The sequence below is a fragment of the Vombatus ursinus genome, unplaced genomic scaffold, assembly GCF_900497805.2.
Source record: "Vombatus ursinus unplaced genomic scaffold, bare-nosed wombat genome assembly UNPS02009173.1, whole genome shotgun sequence".
In the NCBI taxonomy this organism is placed as follows: domain Eukaryota; kingdom Metazoa; phylum Chordata; class Mammalia; order Diprotodontia; family Vombatidae; genus Vombatus; species Vombatus ursinus.
Window position 1 is genome coordinate 2,484,505 of NW_020948951.1, and position 21,212 is coordinate 2,505,716.

The following is a 21,212-nucleotide window of genomic DNA, read 5'->3' on the forward strand; positions in this document are numbered from 1 at the left end:
GTGTGTGTGTGTGTGTGTGTGTGTGTGTGTGTGTGTGTGTGTGTGGCCATGGCTATGTGACTGCATCCTCCTGTGTTCTGATGGGTGTGTCTGTGCCTATGTGAGTGTATATGGATAGTCTGAATGTCTTTGTTTGAATCATGGAAGTGGGTAGGGCGTAGGCAGGTATTTCTGCTCAGCCTTCCGACCTACCATCCCCTCCTCATGTACACCTCTCTCTATAGGCATTCACATCTGTGCTCCAACTCCCCTACACTGCAGGGCTGTCCTATGGAAAAGGGATCAGACAGAGGTTAGAACAAGGAGCCATCTCTTGTTCTGCATCTGCAGAGGCAGAGTCTAGCCAGATGAAAAGCAAAACTGACTAGTGATTACAGCTGTGCAAAAATAGACTATTTTGCCTTAGGAAGTAGTGAGTTCCTCGTAACTGTAAGACTTCAAGAAGTGGAGGCTACAAGATCCTTTGTCAGGCAATTTCTCTTCAGATATTAGGTGAACTAAATGATTCTGAGGTCCAATCCAATCCTGACATTCTGTAATTCTGTGGTCTGTGGCTATGTCCTCCTCTACGCACATGTATCTCTCTGAGTAGGTCTGTCTGTAGCTTTCTGTGTATGTATGGATGTGTATAGAGATTTGTGTGAAAGGACCTCTTCCAAAACGCCTCAAGTCTTGAAGTTAATAGCCAGACTGCTTGGTGTCACAGTGGGAGATTGCATTGAATTCCCTCTCACTCATCAGTGGTCTTCAGCTTTCCCATGGATGTGCTGTGTGGTCCCAAGCCAGCTGGACCTCAGGTGCCTTATCTGAATATGAGAAGTGACTCTTTCAGTGAGAGAAGGATGTGAGGGTGAATTAGATTTCCAATTAAAGCCTTTGACTTTCTTAGGGAAAGGGATCCTTTATAGATAGGGGACGAGATGCCGACATCCCTTCCTATAGTGCTAGGCTAGTCCAGAAATCAGGGCTTGACTCTGGGCCACATAGTTCAATGCAGACTCTATGATGCTGCCAACCTAGAGATCTGATACTCCCACTGGGGAGTTGGTTTGGGGGGAGAAAAAAGTTCCTGGAAATGGAGCTGTTCTTGGCTCCTAATTAAAATTCCCATTGCTCATAGGACCTGGGCAGTTTCCTGGCTCCCAGCCTAAGCGTGTGTGTAGCTTTCACAGAAGCCAGGCGAGCCAGGAATCATAAAGGTCTGAGGCTTTCAGCCCAGCTCTGCCCCTGATATCCAATATGACCTGAGCCTTAGGCCATTGCTTTTTATGCCTGTTTCCTATCTGTGGTGGGAGCTAATTTTTGATGCCACTCACACAGAGACAGAGGGTAAAAAAGGCCAGGTGTCTGGGGAAATAGGTACATAAGACACCTGTAGGACTCAGAATACCCATACACTCACCTGCCCTTCCACTCTTAGAAATAACATGGAAAACAGATAAGGGACATCCTCCAATGAGCTGGAGATTTTGGGGTGGGGGTGGAGTAGGGGGACGTTGTACTTTACAGAAAGGTAGATTTCAGTTAAATATAAAGAAAAACTTCCTACCAATCAGAATTTTCCAGATACTATGACTATCCCATACAATCTCCTGTGATCCTAGCAAGGACATTCAAACTTTCCCCCTATACAGAAACAGATTTCCAAGATAGCCCAATACAAAAGAAATAAAGATTAGATGTAAATTGTATGACATGTCATCTTGGCCCACTGCCTTATTTCTCTGCAGTTCTTGGTACCAAAGTTTGTGAAAGTGAGAAGAAAGTATCATTCAATACAGTCTTAACACTGACAAGTTGGTACCAAAGGGCTACTTTCTTTCTCCTTGAGGAACTAGGGGACCCAGAATGCACATCCTATCCCCAGCTGGGCATCCAACCTCTCTGGGCACAGAGCCCATTGTCATCTACAGTACCCTTCCTCTCTCCTGCTCAGATTTCTTTGCAAAGTTCGTTTGCCTCTGAGGACAGAGATTTATGAATTCAAAGTATTGTTCCCAACTGTGAGTAATTTGATCTTTGCCAGTATCATCTTTAAAGTCACCTCCAGGGCAGATTGGCTGGGGACAGGATTCTGTTGTTAGTCTAGTCAGCTTCTCATTTTTCCCTCAACTTGCCTCCAGTTTGTGTGTTCCGGATCCCACTCCAGAGAACCAATGCCCAGGGGCCCCTCCCTTCCCTGCTCTGATCCCTGGATAATTTCCAATTGCTTCTGGTCAAGGGCTTTTGGCCAAGGAATAGACCTAGACAGTTCTTAGCCTACAAGGTCTGGCAGTCCCTGAGCCTGAGCCAGTCTCCTGTGGTAAGGTACCTGAGGGTGCCCCTGTGGAAATGTTTTGCCCTAGATGAAATGATAAGGTTGAAAGAAATCCTAAAGGCTGGTGGGTCATTTAACCCAATCGAGGCCTCCTCTACAGTATTCAGTAAACGGCTCCATCTTTCCTCATTACACACTGAAGCATCTATTCCATCTCTAGGTGGCTCTAATTGTTAAGAAGTTTTCCCTGAGACTGAGCTGAAATGACCCTCTGTAACTTTCACCCCCCACCCCACTGGTCCTAGCTGTAAGTCTGAGCCTTCATTCAGTCTGTAAATACATGAAGATGGCAATCCCAGGACTCCTTTAAATATTCTCTTCTCTAGGCTGAACATTTTCAGTTCCTCTAACCAACCCTGGGCCAGCATGTTTGTGAGCTCTCACCATTCCAGTAATTGTCCTCTAGACCTATTCTCATTCCATTCATCCCTGGCTGTAGATATGGTCTAACCAGGGAAAAGTACAGTGGCATCATCTGACTTCTCGTTTTGGACTCTGCTCTGCCTGCTAACACAACCAGAGTTGTGTGTGTATTTTTTGGCTACAACAATGCAGATTCCCAAAGAGCTTTGAATCACTAAGATCTCCACATCCGTGATCTCCCCAATCACTTCTGTTGTTGATTTTTGGAAAAACAAAACAAAACAAAACAGAACAAAAAACCCACATGTAGGACTTTTTCCCTTATTAGATTCAGCCTACCTACAATCTCAGTTCAAACCATCTACTATGTTGACTACACCTCTCATTTGACAGTTACTAGCACACACAATAAGCATGCCATTTAGACCTTCATCCTAGTCATGTTGGCTGGAAAAGAGGCAAAGACAATTTCTACAGAGGCCTCAACTGAGCAAGATAACAGCAACCTGTGGTGGGGTGAGCTCAGTAACACTTTCAGGGGACTGTTACTGGACTGTAAGCTCACCCTACTCGGTAGCATCTGAATTTGGGTGTACTCAATCAAAGCTGACAAAGATGGCAAAAGGAATGAAATCCCATCAAGCAGACCTCATCCTCTAAGTTTGTATCATAAGTAATAACTTCTCCCAGGTTGGGACTCACCCCACCCCAGTCTTGCAAGATTCTCCTGATGTTCATCTTCATCCATGTCACCCTTCACTAACTAGAACTTCAAACGTGGAGACTTCCCTATGTATCCCTCATATCCGTTACCCAAACGTACAAGATGCTTAGTGAGAACACCAATCCCTAGAGAAATATACTCTTTAAACTTCTGTATTCTGACCCTTTGTTTCCTATCTCTAAATCAGTGGTGACCAAACAGACTCGCAAATGATTCACAGGCATTGAAGTGCCTTGGGTGATAATGCTACTGCCTGGGACTGGGGGGAAAGAGTAGAGTGGAGAATAATTCTGTGATCACTATGGTATCTGAAGAAAAGCACAAGGGAGTCCATTAAAGTCATGTAATTTAGATGTCTTCTGGGGATCTTATGGTGCCTGGGGGTGGAAGCAGGGACTGGTCCAGAGACTTTTAGGGCTATAGACTTTAGGGCATAGGTCTGCTCCAGAACCTCCTAGAAAACGAAAGCTTCTCCCCACATAAAGGCAGGTGAATTCTTTATATTCAAGTGTTGATGCTATTAGCAATCTCTTTTAATGGTAGTAAAAGGAAAATGAATACTATTATTTGTAATTATACTTTTAAGGATCCATGATTTCATCATTGTGGCCACTTCCTTGACTGATGAAAAGCTCCACTCCTCCTGCATGCATTTTGTCTTAGACACCTAGAGCTGGGAGGATCACCAGGAATTTTCTAGTTTAACCCTTACCCAAAGCAAAAATCCCTTCTAAAATAACCCTGACAAGTGGTTATCTAACCTTCACTTACAAGACCTCAAGTGAAGACACATTCCATTTCACTGTACAGCTCTAATCATTAGGAAATTTTCCCCCACTAATGAATCAAAATCTGCCTCCTTGTAGCTTCCATCCACTGGTCTTAGTTCTATTTTTTGGAGGTGGGCAGGACATATGTAATCCCTCTTCCGAATATGAACTCTTCAAACATTTGAGGACAATAATAATGTCCATCGTAAGCCTTCTCTCCTTTAGGCAGACTGTGAGTTGCCGTGGCTGAAAAGAATCATCACCTGGCAGCCAATCCCCTGAAGAGATCCTTCAACCTTCAGTGAAAGCCATGGAATGTCTCACCAGACTTATATTTGATACTACTCTGTAAGTTTTATATAGGCAGAGCCTGCTGGCATAGCCTTTGAAAAACTAAGATCATCCACCTAGCTGCTCTATCCACCTAGCACAGTGGACACAGTGGATAGAGCACCAGCCTTGAAGTCAGGAGGACCTGAGTTCAGATATGGCCTCAGACCAAACACTTGACACTTACTAGCTGTATGACCCTGGGCAAGTCACTTAACCTAGTTACCTAAAATTGCCTAAAAATAAATTAAAAAAAAATAAGAAAGAAAAACTAAGATCATCTCCCTACTCTAAGGAAGTATCAGAGTAGGTCTATTACTACTGGCAATATTATTATGATTACTTAATAACTAAACAAAAACAATTATTAGAAAGAATAAAATTAATAATAAAAGCAGCTAGCATTTATATAACACTTTAAGGTTTGCAAAGCACTTCACATATTAACTCATTTGATCGTCATAACAACTTTGGGAAGTAGGTGATATTATTAATCTCATTTTACAAGTGAGAGAACCGAGGCATAGAGAGGTTAAGTGACTTGCCAAGGGTCACACAGCCAGTATGTGTCTGAGACAGGATTTGAACCTAGGTCTTCCAGATTCCAAGCCCAGCACTCTATTCACTGTGCCACCCAGCTTCCCCTAATCCTTCTACTAAATCACAGACTACGGGGCATTAGAACCAAGTACCTTAGACCTGTGGAACCTTGAAACTTGTGGTATGGTAGACGCTAGAACTTAATCCCAAAGGGTTTTCATAGGTGGGATGCTCACAGATGCTCCAAGGACAACCATTTCCTGTAAGGCCTAGAAAACCAGGTCTTTCTTTCTTGTACTTACCCGAGACCGTCACCACGATAAACTGCTGGGGGGCCGGGGTCGGGGCAGGCTGGCCACTGGGCTGTGACTGTGCTGAGGGGGCTGGGATCTCAGTCACATACTGTTTCTGGCTGGCAGGTTGGGGCTGTGGGCTCTGCAGTTCACTAACATACTGTGGCTGGGAAGTGGCGGCGGCAGGTGGCGGTGGTGGTGGTGGTGGTGGTGGTGGTGGTGGTGGCTGAGGGGCCGCTGGTGGTGGTGGTGCCTGGGGCTGAGCCTGTGGAGGGGCTTGTTGAGGCTGTGGTGGTTGCGGGGCCGCCTGAAGCTCAGTAACGTACGCCTGTGTTGCCATGCCAACAGTGGGGAAAATGATAATAAATAAGGCTTTTTTTTGCTTCCTTGGGAAAAGGAAAAAAACAAAAGAAGGAAAAACAAGAATTAATCCACAGTAGAGCAAATCAGGGACATCATACAGCTCCCAGAGGTCATTTGGGTTTGCCACTAACTTAATTAGACCCCATGGCCCATAACCAATTAGAGTCCATTATAGCATGGGTGCATGGTGCGGGGGACTATGGGTGAATTCATTATCAGAACTAGACCAGGAACCAATTCTTCAAAGGTCCCTGAGGCCAATCCCTTATTGACTGAGGCTCCATTCAAATGCTGGTAAAGTGCCCACATTTGTATCTAGCCTTGCCCTTCTAGGTCCCTGGCAGCTCAGGTAGCCGCTGCTTGCCCTGGGAGGCCTGGCTAGTCTATGCTCCACCACCTCTGAGCCCTCTCTGGCAAACAAATATCTGATGAGGTTCTGCTGTCCTCGCTTTCTGCATTGGACTAAGAGGTCCCTGCCACCCCATCTCCCCGTGACAAGCTAGATTTCTGAAAAAGAGCTAAGACAGTTCCACAGCCAACTAGTGTCCTCTTCCTTTGGATCCTGGGAACACCAGTCGTAGCCCTAGTTTATTCCTATTTCCAGATGACCTCAGGTAGGGAAAAGAGTCCTTTTAACCTATAAAATTGCCAAAGCCACCCTAGCTGCATAAATGCATGGAGCCCTAGCCCTGCAGATGGAAGGATCCTCAGAGGTCCTTATTTTACAGCGAGGGAGGCTGGAGGACAGCGTCCATGCTGGGCTTGAACCTCAGCCTCTGATGTCAGAGCCAGTGAGCACTCCTTCCACTGAATCAGACTGCCTCCTAAGGCATTTGACATCAAGGGAGGTTGCAAGGGTCAAGGAGAATATTTAAAATCTCTTTTCCCTGGTAAAAATGACTAACAAAAATGCTCAGTTATTAGCAACTAGATGTGAGACAATTTCTAGGAGATCATAGTTCCTAACGGCTAGAGCAGAAACTTCCTCCCATATCTGAGGAGAACTGCTCTGGACTCTCCCCATACAGCCTCTGGCATGGCCACAAAGCCACTGCCCATCTGGAACCTCCAGTTTTCCCATTTGCTGAATAGGCATGATATTGTCCTGAGGATATCCCAATATCAGAAATATTGGTTTGGGTCAGGAAAATGCTTGAAGTGTAGTAATTAAGGGGCATGTGATCAAGAGTCCCATTCTAGTCTACCTTTTCCTCAAAGGGGAAAGACGTGCTACCTCTAGGTCTGGTGGGTGGTGGGGAAAAAGAGGTAGCACCTCTTTCTAGCAGTAGCCTCTGCCACAAAATGAGTTCTTCTGTCCTGACCTTGCCATTTGTCTCCTGAAATGAGAACACTGCCCACCCTTGCCTTCCCAGCAACTGCCTAGGCCAGGTCAAGTCTCCTTGACTCTTAGCTACCCAGAATCACAGGATTAGAAAAGAAGTCTTGGAGTCAATTCCTAGCTCTGACATTGAAGTTCATAGGGTGGGCTCTTGAGCAGCTCATTGTAATTTATTTCCCCCTCTGTAACAAAGAGAAAATAATTCCTTTATTGCCCTATCTCAGCAGAGTTCCCGACACCAGACGATACTAGGGCAAAAGGACACCTATGAATGAATCACCATGAGCCAGAAAGATACCAGAGGATGCCAATGAACTATTTTGTCTTAACCTGGTTAACAGGCACTTTCTTTGGCCTCCATTTCCCCAAATCTGAAATGAGGCTCGCCAATTCCAAGGAATCACTAGGACAGGTCTACATAGCTACTCTGACATCCCTGACCTTCCAGCCAAGGAGAACAAATCTGACTGCTGGAAAACTTTTCACTGATATCTGCTGGACCCTGGCTCTTTTCCAAGAAGAGAGTGGCCAGTCATCTTGGCATCCATTTCCTAGTCCACAAGTGATCCATTAACCAATGAGTCTAATGGTAAAAGTAGATAGGCGGGCTCTTGTACCCTACCAGAAGATAGTTTAGGGTGGAACACCCTGTGTGTGTGTGATTGTGTGTGTGCTAGGGGGCACACCTAGCTCTTCCAGCCTGACTTTTCTATTCAGTAGCTAAAAGTGCTTTTCAATTTCATTCTGTTTCTCCTATGGAAAGGTCATTTGAAATCGTTTCTTCCTGCATGTAAGATAATAACTTGTCACCATTATCATTCTGAATGGGGTGGGGAGTGAGGGGAGGTTTGGTTATAGTACAGATGAGATATTGGGCTGAAAGGGAAAGAAAGTTTGTGGCTAAAAGGTAAAGAAAGAAAGTACACCCTCCCAAATCAGACTCCAGTCTGCAGAAAGGCCATTAATTTGATCTTGCTGCTGTTAAGGATGGAGTTAGTCAGTCACATCTGTTCCATCTTGTCTTTGGCTAAGAGCTGCCTATTTCCTCCAATCCACTTCTGTTTCCAGAGGGCCTAGACTTCAGGATCTTTCTGGGAATCCTGAAAAGATCAGCCCTGTTAAACCATCACCCTTCACTTTCTTATTTTTCCTGACGAGGTACACCTGGACCTCTTTGGCCCTCTCAGCAGAACTGTTCACAATTAGCTTCTTCAGTCTCTATTCATCAATCAATCCCCACCTGAGGAGGCAGCAGGACCCAAAAGCCCAAGGAGGCACTTACTGCAGTTATTCTTGCCAGCCCAGAGGTTGGGAAACGTACTCAGAGAATCCAATCTTAAAAATGAAAGTGAACTAAATGTTACCTAGATCAACACACCTCCAACACTGGATCCTCTTCTATAACATCAGCATTAGAGATTGGTGACTAGGTTGTCATCCTTACTGCAGGCGTTCTGTTTCCTATAAAACCCACTCTTTGATGCTGGTTCTGCCTTCTGAAACAGCATAGAACAAACGCATTTCCTCTTTGACATGACATGACCTTTCAGAGGTCTGGGGACTTTTATCACACTTTCCCTTGGCTTTCTCTTTTCTTGATTAAAGAACCCACTTCTTTCAACTTCGTCTCATGTGGTATAGTTTCTAGACCTTTCCCTGTGCTAGCTGCCTTCTTCTGAAGCTCTATAATTGGTCATGATCCCTCCCAAAATGTAGCACCAATGGAAGAAGGCAGTACTTGAGATGTGGTCAGAGTCCATCAAGACTGCCAGAGCTGCAGGCAGCTTCCATGGCAGACACAGAAAAAATCAGCTTCTCTTCTCTGAGGGTTCATTCAGACTCTTGGAGCTATCCACACAACTCAGCAAAGGTATATTCAAGTCATGTGGCCTGTTCCTTAACAATTTAATTCAAACATTCAAGTGCCTATGATGAGCAAGGCCTTGGAGATATAAAGACACACAAAATAGTCCCTGCCTTTCAGAAGCCTATATTCTATTGGAATGACATTGTATATACAAAAAATATATATAAAAATAAGTATGAGGTGGGGCAGCTAGGTGGGGCAGTGGATAGAGCACTGGCCCTGGAGTCAGGAGGACCTGAGTTCAAATCCAGCCTCAGACACTTGACACTTACTAGCTGTGTGATCCTGGGCAAGTCACTTGACCCCATTGCCTATTCCCCCCCCACAAAAAAAAGGATGAGGCAAAGTAATTAAAGAGGGAAGGAGTATTAACACCTGGGGGAGATGGGAAGAGAGAAATTGGGCTGGTACAGAGGAGATACCAGCCCAGTGGAGCCTTAATAACTCTGATTGGTACCAATGAGGAAAGAATGTATTCATTTCAGGAATCTGAGGGTCCGCACATTCTGGACAACTTGTTCAAGTGCAGAGACATAGAAGCAGGTGACAGACATGCTGAGCTTGAGGAGGAGAGAGGAACCTGATTTGGCTGGAATGTCAAATTAATAAAGTGCTGAGGTTTGAAGTAAAGCTATAAAGGTAGGCAGGCAACACCCAGGAACTGAAGTTTGTATCTCTGAAGCAGTGGGGAGCATGAGAGGTTTCTGAGGGAGGGACTGAAAGAAAAAAACTGAGCCTCAGGAAGATTTCAGCAGACAGATAAGGATGTGTCAGAAAAGGGAGGGAGTAAATAAGGGAAACCAGTTCTGAGGCTGTTATAATAGTCCAGGTGAGGTGATATAGGCCTGATTTAGAGCAGTAGTCCTGTCTCTACTATATTTATTTACACGTTGTTCCCCACATTAGAATGAGCGCTCCTGGAAGGCAGCCCCCCCCCCCCCCCCGACACCGGCCCCTTTCTTTGTATCCCTAGTACTTAGCACAGTATGTAGCACATAGGAGGTACTTAATAAATGCTTGTTTGACTGACTGAGTGGGGAGAAGGAATAGCTGTGAGAGATGTTGTGGAGGCAGAAATGACTGGATATGGGGAATGAAGGAGAGGGAAGAGTCAAGCATCACTCTTCAGTTTACGAACCTGGATGAGTAACAATAGGACAGAACCTTCAATGAAAATAGAGAAATCTGGAGGGACAGGTTTTAGGGGAAGATGAGTTCTGTTTTAGAGCTATCTAAGGGACACTCTGGAAATGTCTAGTGGCAGCTGGTGCTATGAGCCTGGACTAAGGAGAAAGCTTACAGCAATACATATAGACTGGGAGTCATCTGCCCAGAAAAGAAACATGGGAGCAGGTAAGATTATTAAGCACCAAGCAAGAGGGTATAGAGAGAACACAGAAGAAAGAACAGGATAGAGTCCTGCGGTACACCCAAAATAAGGGGTCAGGAGACAGGAGAAGGTCTAACAAGAGAGACTGACAAGAAATAGTTAGGTTGAAGAACCAGCAAAGTGAAGCATCACAGAAGAAGCCAAGGGAGGGAACCCCTCCATAAGTATAGAAAGGCAAAAGATGATGGAGAGCTAAGAAAAGACCATGAGATTTAGCAGCTAGAGGTCAGTCAGTGATCAAGCCTGGTCCTTAGGAAGGCAGAAGATGTACTTACTTCCTTTCTTTGTACAGGTGGGGGACTATGAGTGTGAAACATTGCCTACACTGTCAAAATCAGCTGCAGTATTGGTTAGTTTTGCTGAACTATTGTCCCCCGAACCCCTCACCTGCCACTTTCTTTGTTTTTTATTATTTGTTACAAAAAATGGACCTCTTTAAGAGAGATATATTTGGAAATGACAATATCAAATTAAGGTGTCAAAAATGTTTTTTTAAAAAGGGAGGGGCTCCTATACCAAGATAAAGTCAAAACAGGTACATGATTTATATAAAGACTTGACATTATAAGCAAACTAGGAGAGCAAAGAATAGTTTACCTATCAGATCTATGGAGAAGGGAAGAATTTATGACCAAACAAGAGATAGAGAACATTATAAAATGCAAAATGGATGACTTTGATTACATTAAATTAAAAAGGTTTTGCATAAACAAAGCCAATGCAACCAAAATTAGAATGGAAACAGAAAGCTGGGAAACAATTTTTACAGCCAGTATCTCTGATAAAGGCTTCATTTCTAAAATATGTAGAGAACTGAATCGAATTTATAAGAATACAAGTCATTCCCCAACTGATAAATGACCAAAGGATATGAATAGGCAGTTTTCAGGGGAAGAAATTAAAGTTATCTATAGTCATATGAAAAAAATGCCCTAAATCACTATTGATTAGAGAAATGGAAATCAAAATGACTCTGAGGTACCACATCACATCTATCAGATTGGTCAACATGACAAAACAGGAAAATGATAAATGCTGAAGATGTGGGAAAATTGGAACACTAATGCAGTGTTGGTAGAGTTGTGAACTGATCCAGTCATTCTGGAGAGCAATTTGGAACTATGCCGAAAGGGCTATAAAATTATTCATACCCGGTGACCCAGCAATACCACTTCTAGGTCTGTATTCCAAAGAGATCATAAAAATGGGAAAAGGACCCACATGTACAAAAATATTTATAGCAGCTCTTTTTGTGGTGGCAAAGAATTGGAAATTGAAGAGATGCCCATTAATTGGGGAATGGCTGAACAAGTTGTGGTATATGAATGTAATGGAATCCTGTTGAGGTATAAGAAATGATGAGCTGGCAGATTTCAGAAAAACCTGGAAAGACTTATATGAACTGATGCTGAGTGAAATGAGCAGAATCAAGAGAACATCGTACAAGGTAATAGCCACACTGTGTGATAACTGACTTTGATAGAACTTAGCTCTTCTCAGTAATGCAAGGATCTAAGACAACTCCAAAAGACTCATGATGGAAAATGCTATTCACATCCAGAAAAAGAACCATGGAATCTGAATACAGATGGAAACATACTATTTGCTCTCCTTTTATTTTATTGTTTTATTTCTTCTTTCTCAGGATTCCTCCCATTAGTTCTAAAATCATGACTAAAGTGAAATATGCCTAATATGAATGTATAAGTAGAGCTTATATCAGATTACACAACGTCTTGGGGAGGGGGGAAGAGAAGGAGGGGGACAAAATTTAAAACTCAAAATCTTATGGGAGTGAATGTTGAAAACTAAAAATAAATAAATTATTAAAAAGGGGGGGGCACATTGGTAACCTTGAAGAGAGCAGCCTCAGCAGAATGGTATGGTCAAAAGCCACACTATAAAGGTCTAAGAAGTGAGAGGGTTGTAAAGAAGTGGAGTCAATAAGTATAGACAACTGTTTCAAGTAGTTTGGCAGTGAAAGAAAGAAGAGAAATGTGATGATAATTTTGAAGGCAAGGATAAAGCAGACCTAAGTATAGTGTAGGCACTGAGGAAGAAGTAAGTAAATAGGAAGACAGTAAAGATAAAAAAGAAGGAATGGTCGATGAGGCAAATTCCTGGAGAAAGATATGGGAAGGACAGGTAGAAAATTGGCCTTGATAAGAAGAACCATATCTTCCTCAGGGACCAGATTACAGGAGGCAAGGATGAGTGGAAAATGTAGAGGAGTTTTCAGGAATCCACTAGGGGAGAAACAGGAGATCATGACGGCTTCAGTATTCTCAGAGAAAGAAGAGGCAAAGACATCTGCTGGGAGAAGGGGTGGTTTTAGGGGTTGGAAGAGAAAAGAGAAGGTTTGGAACACACTTTAAAAAGAATGGGACAGTCAATCGAGGCAAAATAAAAGATGGCTGTGTAGCAGTGAGATCCCAGATGAGATGAGATAATATGAATTTTTGTACATAGCAGGTGCTTAATAAATGCTTACTGACTAAGTAATTAGTAAAGGACTTGCAGATGGCATTGTGTAATAACATCCTTCAGTGGTGGACAGCAGCTCTGGAGTATGAATGGAGAAGGCAATCAGTAGGAGTGATGCAGGGTTAGGGACTGGCAGGGAATGAATAGTAATATTACAAAGCAGCAAGGGACTCCAGAGTAGAAGACAAAGCATAGCTGAACTGGTCCACTCTAGGGTCAAGTCAAATGAACACCTGGTTAGTACCTGTGTGCCAGGTACTGGGCTATGTGCTAGAGACACAAAAAAAGGTCAAACAACAACCACTCCAAACCAGGTCAGAGTAGGGGATGATGGACTGGGAGAATAGGGCGGTATGAGAGGGACTAAATGTTGGGTGCTGTGGTGAGGCCAAAGAACAGGTTTAGAAGGAGAGATGGATGGAAAGAGATTTTATGACTGGAGACAAGGCATCTTAGAATTCAATGACAGAGGTGGCACAGTTCCAGATGTGGATCCTCAAGGCTGGAAGGTACTCCCTCCTCATCTCTGCTTTCTTCCAAGCTCAGCTTATGTGGCATCTCCTGATTCTCTTAGTTGCTAGTCTTCTCTCTCCCCTCAATTTTCTTTGTACTGTATTTGTTTTTGTATATATGGTAACTTCTTAGTAGAATGTAGGGTCCCTGAAGGCAAGTACTAGTTGTTGTTTTTGCATTTTTATTCCCTGTGCCTAGCATTGGTACAGGGAACTCCCAGTGATGGCACTCCTTCTACCCATGCAGACCAGAACTTTCTCTGTTACTTATAGGCTTGGAAAGGTCCTATGGAACTGAGGTTAAGTGACTTGCCTACTATTGCATAGCCAACATGTGTCAGAAGCTGGGCCTGAAGTCAGTTCTTTCTGGCTCCAAGGCCAACTCTCTATCTACTATACCACTCTGCCTCTCTGGCACATAGCTGGTATTCTGCAAATGCTTGTTAAATTGAATTAAAGTCTTTTTCTATGATATGAGAGAGAGCAAGAGAAAAGAGAGAGAAAGAGAGAGAGAGAGAGAGAGAGATTGAATGAGTGAGATTAAATGAGCTAGGTACAAATTCTTTGCGAATACTTTTGTGTATTCTCAAAGAAGAAGGATTTTCTCTCTTCACATCTCCTCCTCCAGGAGTTCACCCCATCTATCATTTCTTCTTTCTCATATTCCCTCTTTTCCCATTACTGGTTCCTTTCTCTGTGCCTGCACCACATTTAGATCTACATCATCCTTAAAGAGTTATCCTATGATAGGGCTGGTACATCAAAGCAACAAGAATTTGGGCTGGGTAACACAGATGGAATAAACCTTAAAGGAAGAGTTTTCTGACTAATGGTGGAAGAAGGAGGGTCTGAAAGTGGTAGTGAGGAGCAAAGAATGTGAGAACTCATCCTCCTAACCCAGTGTATTGGGAAATATGAGAGAAAGAGCAGCCAATACTAGAGGGGGTCATCAGGATAATGTTTTCTAAAGAGAGCTCAACAAGATAGAAAGAGGTTGGAGAGATTTAGGATGAAGAAAAGTTTGTAAATGTTAAAAGAGTGGGAGGTCATTGACCTAACCTAATGTGCTGCTATTGTCACAAAGGCCAAGAAGATGTTAAGCATGATCAAGAAAGACTTAAAAACTCCAGAAAACCTTGCTTCTTTCTTTATAAAAAACTGTCACGTGTCCACAACTCAAACTCTGTTGCCCCATCTCTAAGGAGACTAAATGGAACTAGAGAATACTCAGAGCTCTCATAACAACAAAAAAAACCAGAGTCCTAGCAGGTAGGGAATTGACCAATGCCTGAGGATAGTAAACGCAGAAACTAGGACTCTTCAGTCTACAAAGGTAAAGGCTGAGCTCAGGGGGTTGTGATAAGAATCATGATAGGTGTGGGCAGGGAGGCATGGATCTGGTTATAGGAATTCTTTGAAATTTTAACAACGTGAGCTCAGCACCAAAAAGGAGCCCTTCCTTCCAAAGTAGGAAACATCTTTATGAGTCTAGGGGCTCCTTGAAGAGGGTGCTTACAGGAACAGAAAGGGTTTGTCTGCATCTGTCCTAGGCAGAAAAGGCTAAGGAGAGAAGCTGGGACACATAGGACTTTAAGGTTTCATCACTGGTGACAACCCTGGACCATTACTTTGGGGTCACTGGGCACAGCAATCTTGAAAGGCCCATGGGCTCAATCCAGTATGATCTGTGTTCCTTTCCTGAAGCTGGTCTTTTAAGTGCTTGTCCAACGCTTGCTCTCTTGTGTTTGCCTTGCGTGTGCCATGTGCATGCACACACACAAAAAAAATAAGTGATGAAGAGGGATGGATAGGGCAATATAGAGAGCTTGTGGTCTTCCCCTTTCTTACTCAAATTGGTTCCTCAAGATTAGAGTGATAGCCAGGGCCACAGGTGGATTATAAGACGGGGAAGGAAAGAGAAATGACTAAGCATTTATATAGCACCTACTAGGTGCCAGGAGCTGTGCTAAAAGCTTCACAAATTTATCTTATTTGATATGATGGATTCTAGTATGGGCAGAACAAATGTTTTGGCATTTATCAAGCATGAAGAAAAAGCATTCTCTTAGAATTAGCCTTCAGTCTCACAGAAGTGAGATACCCTGCACCCACATACAGGAAGGCTCTGTTCCTCTAACCACTGAAAGGATAGGTCCACCATCTGTCTCTGTCATGGAACAGGCCACATTCAGACAGTTCCTGGGAGCCTGGTCAGTTTGTTTGAAACACAGAGAACAGAGAACAAGCGTGGCTGTTTTTAGAAGAAGACGAATCAGGCTTTCCAAGCCATGTCGGCTGGACCAGGAGTCTGGCCTTCAGGCAATCCCAGTCCACCAGGAAATTAAGCCTCGATGATTTGGGATATTTCTCAAGTGCACTGACCCCAAAAGGTTTTCAGATCTTTCATCCATCCCTCGCTTCCCTTTGGAAACAGGAGTTTGCAGGATATCAAGACCCAGAAAAGAGTTAATGAGTTGGGGCTAAGTGGAGGCAGAAAGTAGGAGAGAAGTATCCATTACCCTAGTAACTCCTGCATCTGGGGAAATCCAGGGAATTACTATGGGCATAATAGTTGGGAAGAACTTAGGTCTACTTTGCCTAAGTTAAACTTCAGCAAAAGGAGACACATATCAAACACTATTTCAAAGCTGCCCTGTTTCCTTAATAGGGAATCTTATGGATGAATTTTTACAGGAGCTCCAGGGACCCAACCAACTTAAGACCCTCTCTCTCAGTCTTAGTCTGAAGCAAATGGCATCTAGGAAGTGTTTAAGGCCCTTCTGAGTGAGGCTGTCAACTCCCAGAAGGGACTGGTGACTACCTTACTCAATGTCAGTAACTCCTTATCTGGGTAACTGGCACTTAGGCTTATATTGCTGGTTCCAGTAGTAGGTGCCTAGGGCAGCTGGTGCCAAAGTAGATAGAATGCTGGCCCTAGTATCTGGTTTCAGACACTTAGTATCTTAACCCTGTTTGCCTCAGTTTCCTCATCTGTAAAATGAGCTGGAGAAGGAAATGGCAAACCACTCTAGTATCTTTGCCAAGAAAACCCCAAATGGGATCACAAAGAATTGAACAGGACTAATTGACCAAAAAAAAAAAAAGGTTGGTCCCTAGGTGAGGGCTCTGGAAAAAGCCACTTACTGTCCCTGTAAGTTCGTGTTTTGAAGGAACTGCCAACTGACATCCTTGGGAGGGCCTGGTTTGGTTCTGCTCTCCCTCTTCTTCCTCTTACACAGGAATCAGGATGGTTCAAAGGAAAGGGGTGGGGATGCCAGTTCTAGAATGGGACATTGCTAGACAGCTGCTCTGCTTTTCTTATCAACTCAAGGATGCATTTTGGAAAGCCCACAGCATGATATAGTGGAGTGAGGTCCTGTTCCTTCTTCATTCAAGCATGTTGTTTAGTTTAGCATCTTGGGAACCAAAATATTGGGAGGAAAAACCCCTCCCTATTTTCCAAGGGTAGAGGAAGGAGTTAAGGGAATTAATATATTTCCTATCCAGAACGCTAAAGGGAATTTCCACATCCATTATTAGGCAATATTTATAGACGTTCACTATTCCAGAATGAGTTCTGTGATCTGCTTGGATCCAACCACGTATTTGGAGAGACAGCATTCAGTTCTGGGAGGCATATGTTAAGAAGTAGAATGTAAGCTTGCTGAAGACAGACACTATTTAGTTCTTTTCTTTCTAACCCTAGCCCTTAACACAGTACTTTGTATATAGTAGGAGAACAATTAATTTTTTTTGAATTGAAAAACACTGGCAAACTAAAATATATCCAGGAAGACTAAGAAGATCAGGTGAAGGAAATAGAATAAGCCCAGAAATAAAAGACCCAGGGATATGTTGGCTATCTTCAAGTATCAGAAGAAATGACCCCAAAGAGAACTACCACAGAATGCAGAATTGGAAGACACTTCTTATTCTACTTGGCCTTAGGGGACAGAACTAAAAACAACAGTGGAAGGTTGCAGAAAAGCTCAGTATCTTAACAATTGGAGCTTTTCAAAAGTAGGTTGGGCTACTCTGGGAAGAATCACCGTAGAGGCCATTAAGCAGAGGCTGGCTGGCTGACTGGCTCTTTATTGTACATGTTGTAAAGCAAATTCCTACAAGACCTAAGGTGGACCAGATGGCTTCTGAGCCCAATGCTTGAGATTCTTTGTACAAACTTTCAACAATCTTACTGTTCTAAATGCCAGTTATCTACTTTACCCTGCAGAACACACACACCCTAACTCTCCCTCCAACCCTTTAAATTCAAACTATTACCAGTAATTTTACCTTTGAGTGTTGCTTTCCTAAATTAAAAAAGAAAAAATATGCAAACACTACAATTCTAAGAGATGAGCTTAATGATAATATTGGCTTTACCTAGGCCAAGAGAAGTTAAAAAGTTTGTAGACTGAATTTGTAAGGCTATGTTGAGTTCAAAATACAGCACTTGCTAATGCTACAAATTCAGGATGTAGGGCTTGGGTCTACTCTAGACTTGCAATAAATGCTAAGGTCTCCTTCGCCTTTGGTTTTCCTAGATGTGAATACATTTCCTGTTTAATCATCGTCTATCTAATGGATTCATCTTTTGCTCAAGGCAGGGTCAACTTATATCAAGTACATTTATTTCCTTTTTAAAGGTTACTTCTATAAAGCTTAGATCCCAAACTCGAATTCTGTTTGTGAAATAAAAATTGGATAGGCTGAAGCTAATAAGGTTTTAGTCAGGTCTTGTTTAATGAAAAAGGATTTTAAATTTTTTATAAGACAGAAATAGCAAGCTGGAGATTGACAGCTCACATCTTAAATGAAACAGCTCTGATCTCTGAGGATGAACAGCCCCAGAGTGATCACAAACACAGTGCTATTGGCCTCTCTGCCGCTTTAGCAAATTTAACCCACATCAACCAATGGAGTTATTCCTTTCTGGACCAAAACATAGGCACTTTATTTCTAATCTAATAGGCAGGAAGAAACTGGTTTCACAAACTGCAGAAGGGGTTTGAACGCACTCCTTGGGCTAGTCTGTCCCTACCACAGCATCCCACTTCTGCACATATGATACTGACAGCTGGCACCTCTTCTGGGACATGTGACTAGCTTAAAATGGCCTAGCTGACATTGGCTGGGGCTTGACTGACACCAAAAAAACTTGTGTCTGGCTATGAGAAGCAGCTCAAGGCCTCTGAGAAATTTCAGAATAACATTTTGCGTTACTTAATACTTAATATCCATAACTGAAAGGGAGGAAAAAGGGAAGCTGGGTGGTAAGTAGGTCTTGAAGGATACATCTATTAGTCATCACCTCTGAATACTGGAGCCTTACCACTGACAAAACACAAGCAGTATAAGTAACTTGCTTTTCCTTGCTTTAGAAACATTCTCTCTCTACCCTGGGAGCAGACTACATCTGGCCTGCTTGGAACCACACCTGTCCTTTAAACTAACACCAAGTCTGGCCCCTTTCACCACCTTTCTTGGCCAATAACTCCTCAATGAAACTTCCAACTAACCTACTCAAGGCCTTGAACAATCTGTCATTCTAAGAAGAGGAAAGCATGCTAGGGCTTAAAAGTCTTAGCTGAGATCAGTATTTAAATGGAGAAGGCTGGATACTCAGGTACACACACAATCCAAGCAAATAACAGAGAACTCGTTTTTAAAAATGAATGTGAGAAAACCACTGGGTATTGGGAAAAAACAACAACTGATTGGATAGCTGGAAAGGGGGAAAGTGAATTATTCAACCCATTTTACAGAGGGGAAAACTGAGGCCCAGAGAGCCAGCAAAGCTTTGCTGAAGTTAACAGTTTGAAAACTGAACAGCTGTCGATTTGGAACTAAAGGGGTTGCAAGTTAGAGCGCCCCCAGAAATGCCAGGGCCTATTTTCCAGAAGGGCTTCACCCTCTTCGCTGACTGGCATTGGGTCAAGTGGGCCCCCGAGGAGAGAACTTCAGCTGCTCTGGGATACACCCCATCTTCTGCCCAGGCTTCCTCTTTTGCTCTCCACACTTCCCCTCACCCTCATCCCCCCTCCTCAAGCAACCAACCTCCCTATTTGCTCCACCCACACCTGACAGGAAGGCCCCGCCCTCCGGCCCTAGCCACGCCTTCGCACCCCTCCCTCTCTCCCATTGGCTCAACCTATTGGGCCCCGCCCCTTCCCACCTCCCGTATAAAAGCCTCCGCACCTCCCCGCCAGTCTCCACAGAGAGGCGGGTAGTGCCCTCCCTTCCGGGAGGGGTCGAGCCCAATAGGGCGGAGGGGGGGAGGGGGAAGGGGTGTTGTCCTCCCTCCAGCGCAGCGCCCTTGCAGCCGCCGCCGTCGTCGCCGCCGCCGCCGCCTTTTGCCCCCCTCCCCCACGGCACAGCCCCGACAAGCCGCAGCCGGGGCGCCACAGACGCCATTTTGACCGCCCGCCCCCTTCCCCCCTCTCCGGACTGTAATTACAGTAGGATCCCCACCGCAACAGACCCCATCTGTCCTTCCGCCCGCGGCCCAGCCCGCAGCCCCGGGGGCCGTCCCCGTTACCTCAGCTTTCCCCCTCTTCTGTCCGCCGAGGGGGTTTCCGGGGGGCCTCGGAGAAGATTTTTTTTGGGGGTGGAATTTGCCAGGGTCCCGGAGCCGGGCAGGGGGGGTGGGGGGGTCGGCCGGGGCGGTTGTTGTTGTTGACTCGCGTTGCCGGGTTGCTTGGTCGCCACGACTACCGTGGCTATGGCGCCTCCGTTTCCTTCACCGGGGCAACTGTTGCTACCCACCCTACTTACGTCAGGCATGAGGGGGCGGTGCCTGCGCTGATTGGAAGGGGCACGGGAAGCGATAGGGCGATGCTGCTGTCCGTTTTTCAGCGTCTCAACACTACTGGCTTATAGGCACGCTCTTCAGCGCCGGCTCCAACTGCCGGCGCCCCGATTCAGCCGCACCCACGCCCATCAAACGGAACTTCTCTCCGACTGGAAGTGGAGTCCATCACTCCCGCGAGAAAACCTGAAAGTCGGCTGGCTAGGGGAAGAGATAGTAGTGATAAGGTTGCGATTGGACTGTTACTGGGTATACGTCTTCCTATTGGACTAAGTTGTCTGTCAGTCATCCCAAAGTGGGGGAGGGAGGGAGGAGGCCAACACCGCCCCACCTCCATCTAGAAGAGATAGTAAGGAGTGGGCCGTGCCTGTGGGCTAGAGGGGTGTGCGCGTGCTCGATTCGCAAGGGCAGGCGGGAACCGTAGTCCGATCCTGCGGCACAGAGTTCCTACTTTCACCCTCCCTCTAGGACCAGATGCCAGCCTTGCACCTCTCTCTGTCGTCACCACCCTTCTTCGATTCGTGATGTCACAGGCCTCCCCTTCTGTGTATAGTTAGTGTCTGAAGTGAGGGGGAGTGGCTTCGTGACGTCACAATGCGCTAGGCTGGTGGTGGGAGGGGGGACGCCAAGCGCTTAGTTCTGCGGAACCCAGACTTTCGGCCCCGCCTGCCGCGGCCACCCGCGTGCCTTTCCCCGGCCCGCGCCCCGCGGGGCTGGGTCACCGGCTGGCAGGCAGGAAAGGTCAAGGTTGTCAGGCCGCGTCTGCTGCTATCTGGTGTTCGCAGGCGGCGATTTCTCCGATTCCGAAAGGTCTTCTGAATGGGCGGGGGACTTAATTAGCGGCCTCGGTAATGAGGAGAGATAAGCAAAGTTCAGAACTGGGACCCGCCGGTCTGTGGGCGCCCTAGGCCCGCCCCCCCGCCGCTCCCAGGGACTCAGCGGGAGATCAGTCTGCCAGCGGGGCGCCCCCGGGAAGCCTTCCTGGCATGCTCCCGAGGTGGCGGAATTGAAGTACAGTCCCTGCCCCTTTCCCACCCCACCCTGTATTTGGAATCTAGAGGTCCAGTTTTTTAGAATTTAAAATCCTTTCCTTGTAGACTGTTGTATGAGAC

The 21,212-nt window shown here is 45.0% G+C and overlaps 1 protein-coding gene across 7 annotated transcripts in view; it reads right to left on the reverse strand.

Moving 5' to 3' along the window:
* The window catches only part of RFX1 (regulatory factor X1), a 38,375-nt gene extending 18,093 nt beyond the window's left edge, over nucleotides 1–20,282 (reverse strand). The window contains exons 1-3 of one of the 7 annotated variants that reach the window (XM_027851066.1): nucleotides 19,831–19,918; nucleotides 8,418–8,535; nucleotides 5,347–5,723 (exon numbers count right to left, since the gene is read on the reverse strand). In XM_027851066.1, the coding sequence (XP_027706867.1) occupies nucleotides 5,347–5,677 (331 nt within the window). In that variant the 5' untranslated portion in view covers nucleotides 5,678–5,723; nucleotides 8,418–8,535; nucleotides 19,831–19,918. Of the gene's footprint in view, nucleotides 1–5,346; nucleotides 5,724–8,403; nucleotides 8,536–19,830 lie in introns of all 7 variants that reach the window. The other 6 variants (XM_027851067.1, XR_003568190.1, XM_027851069.1 and 3 more) reach the window with 6 other exon arrangements.
* Between the last annotated feature and the right edge of the window lie 930 nt (nucleotides 20,283–21,212).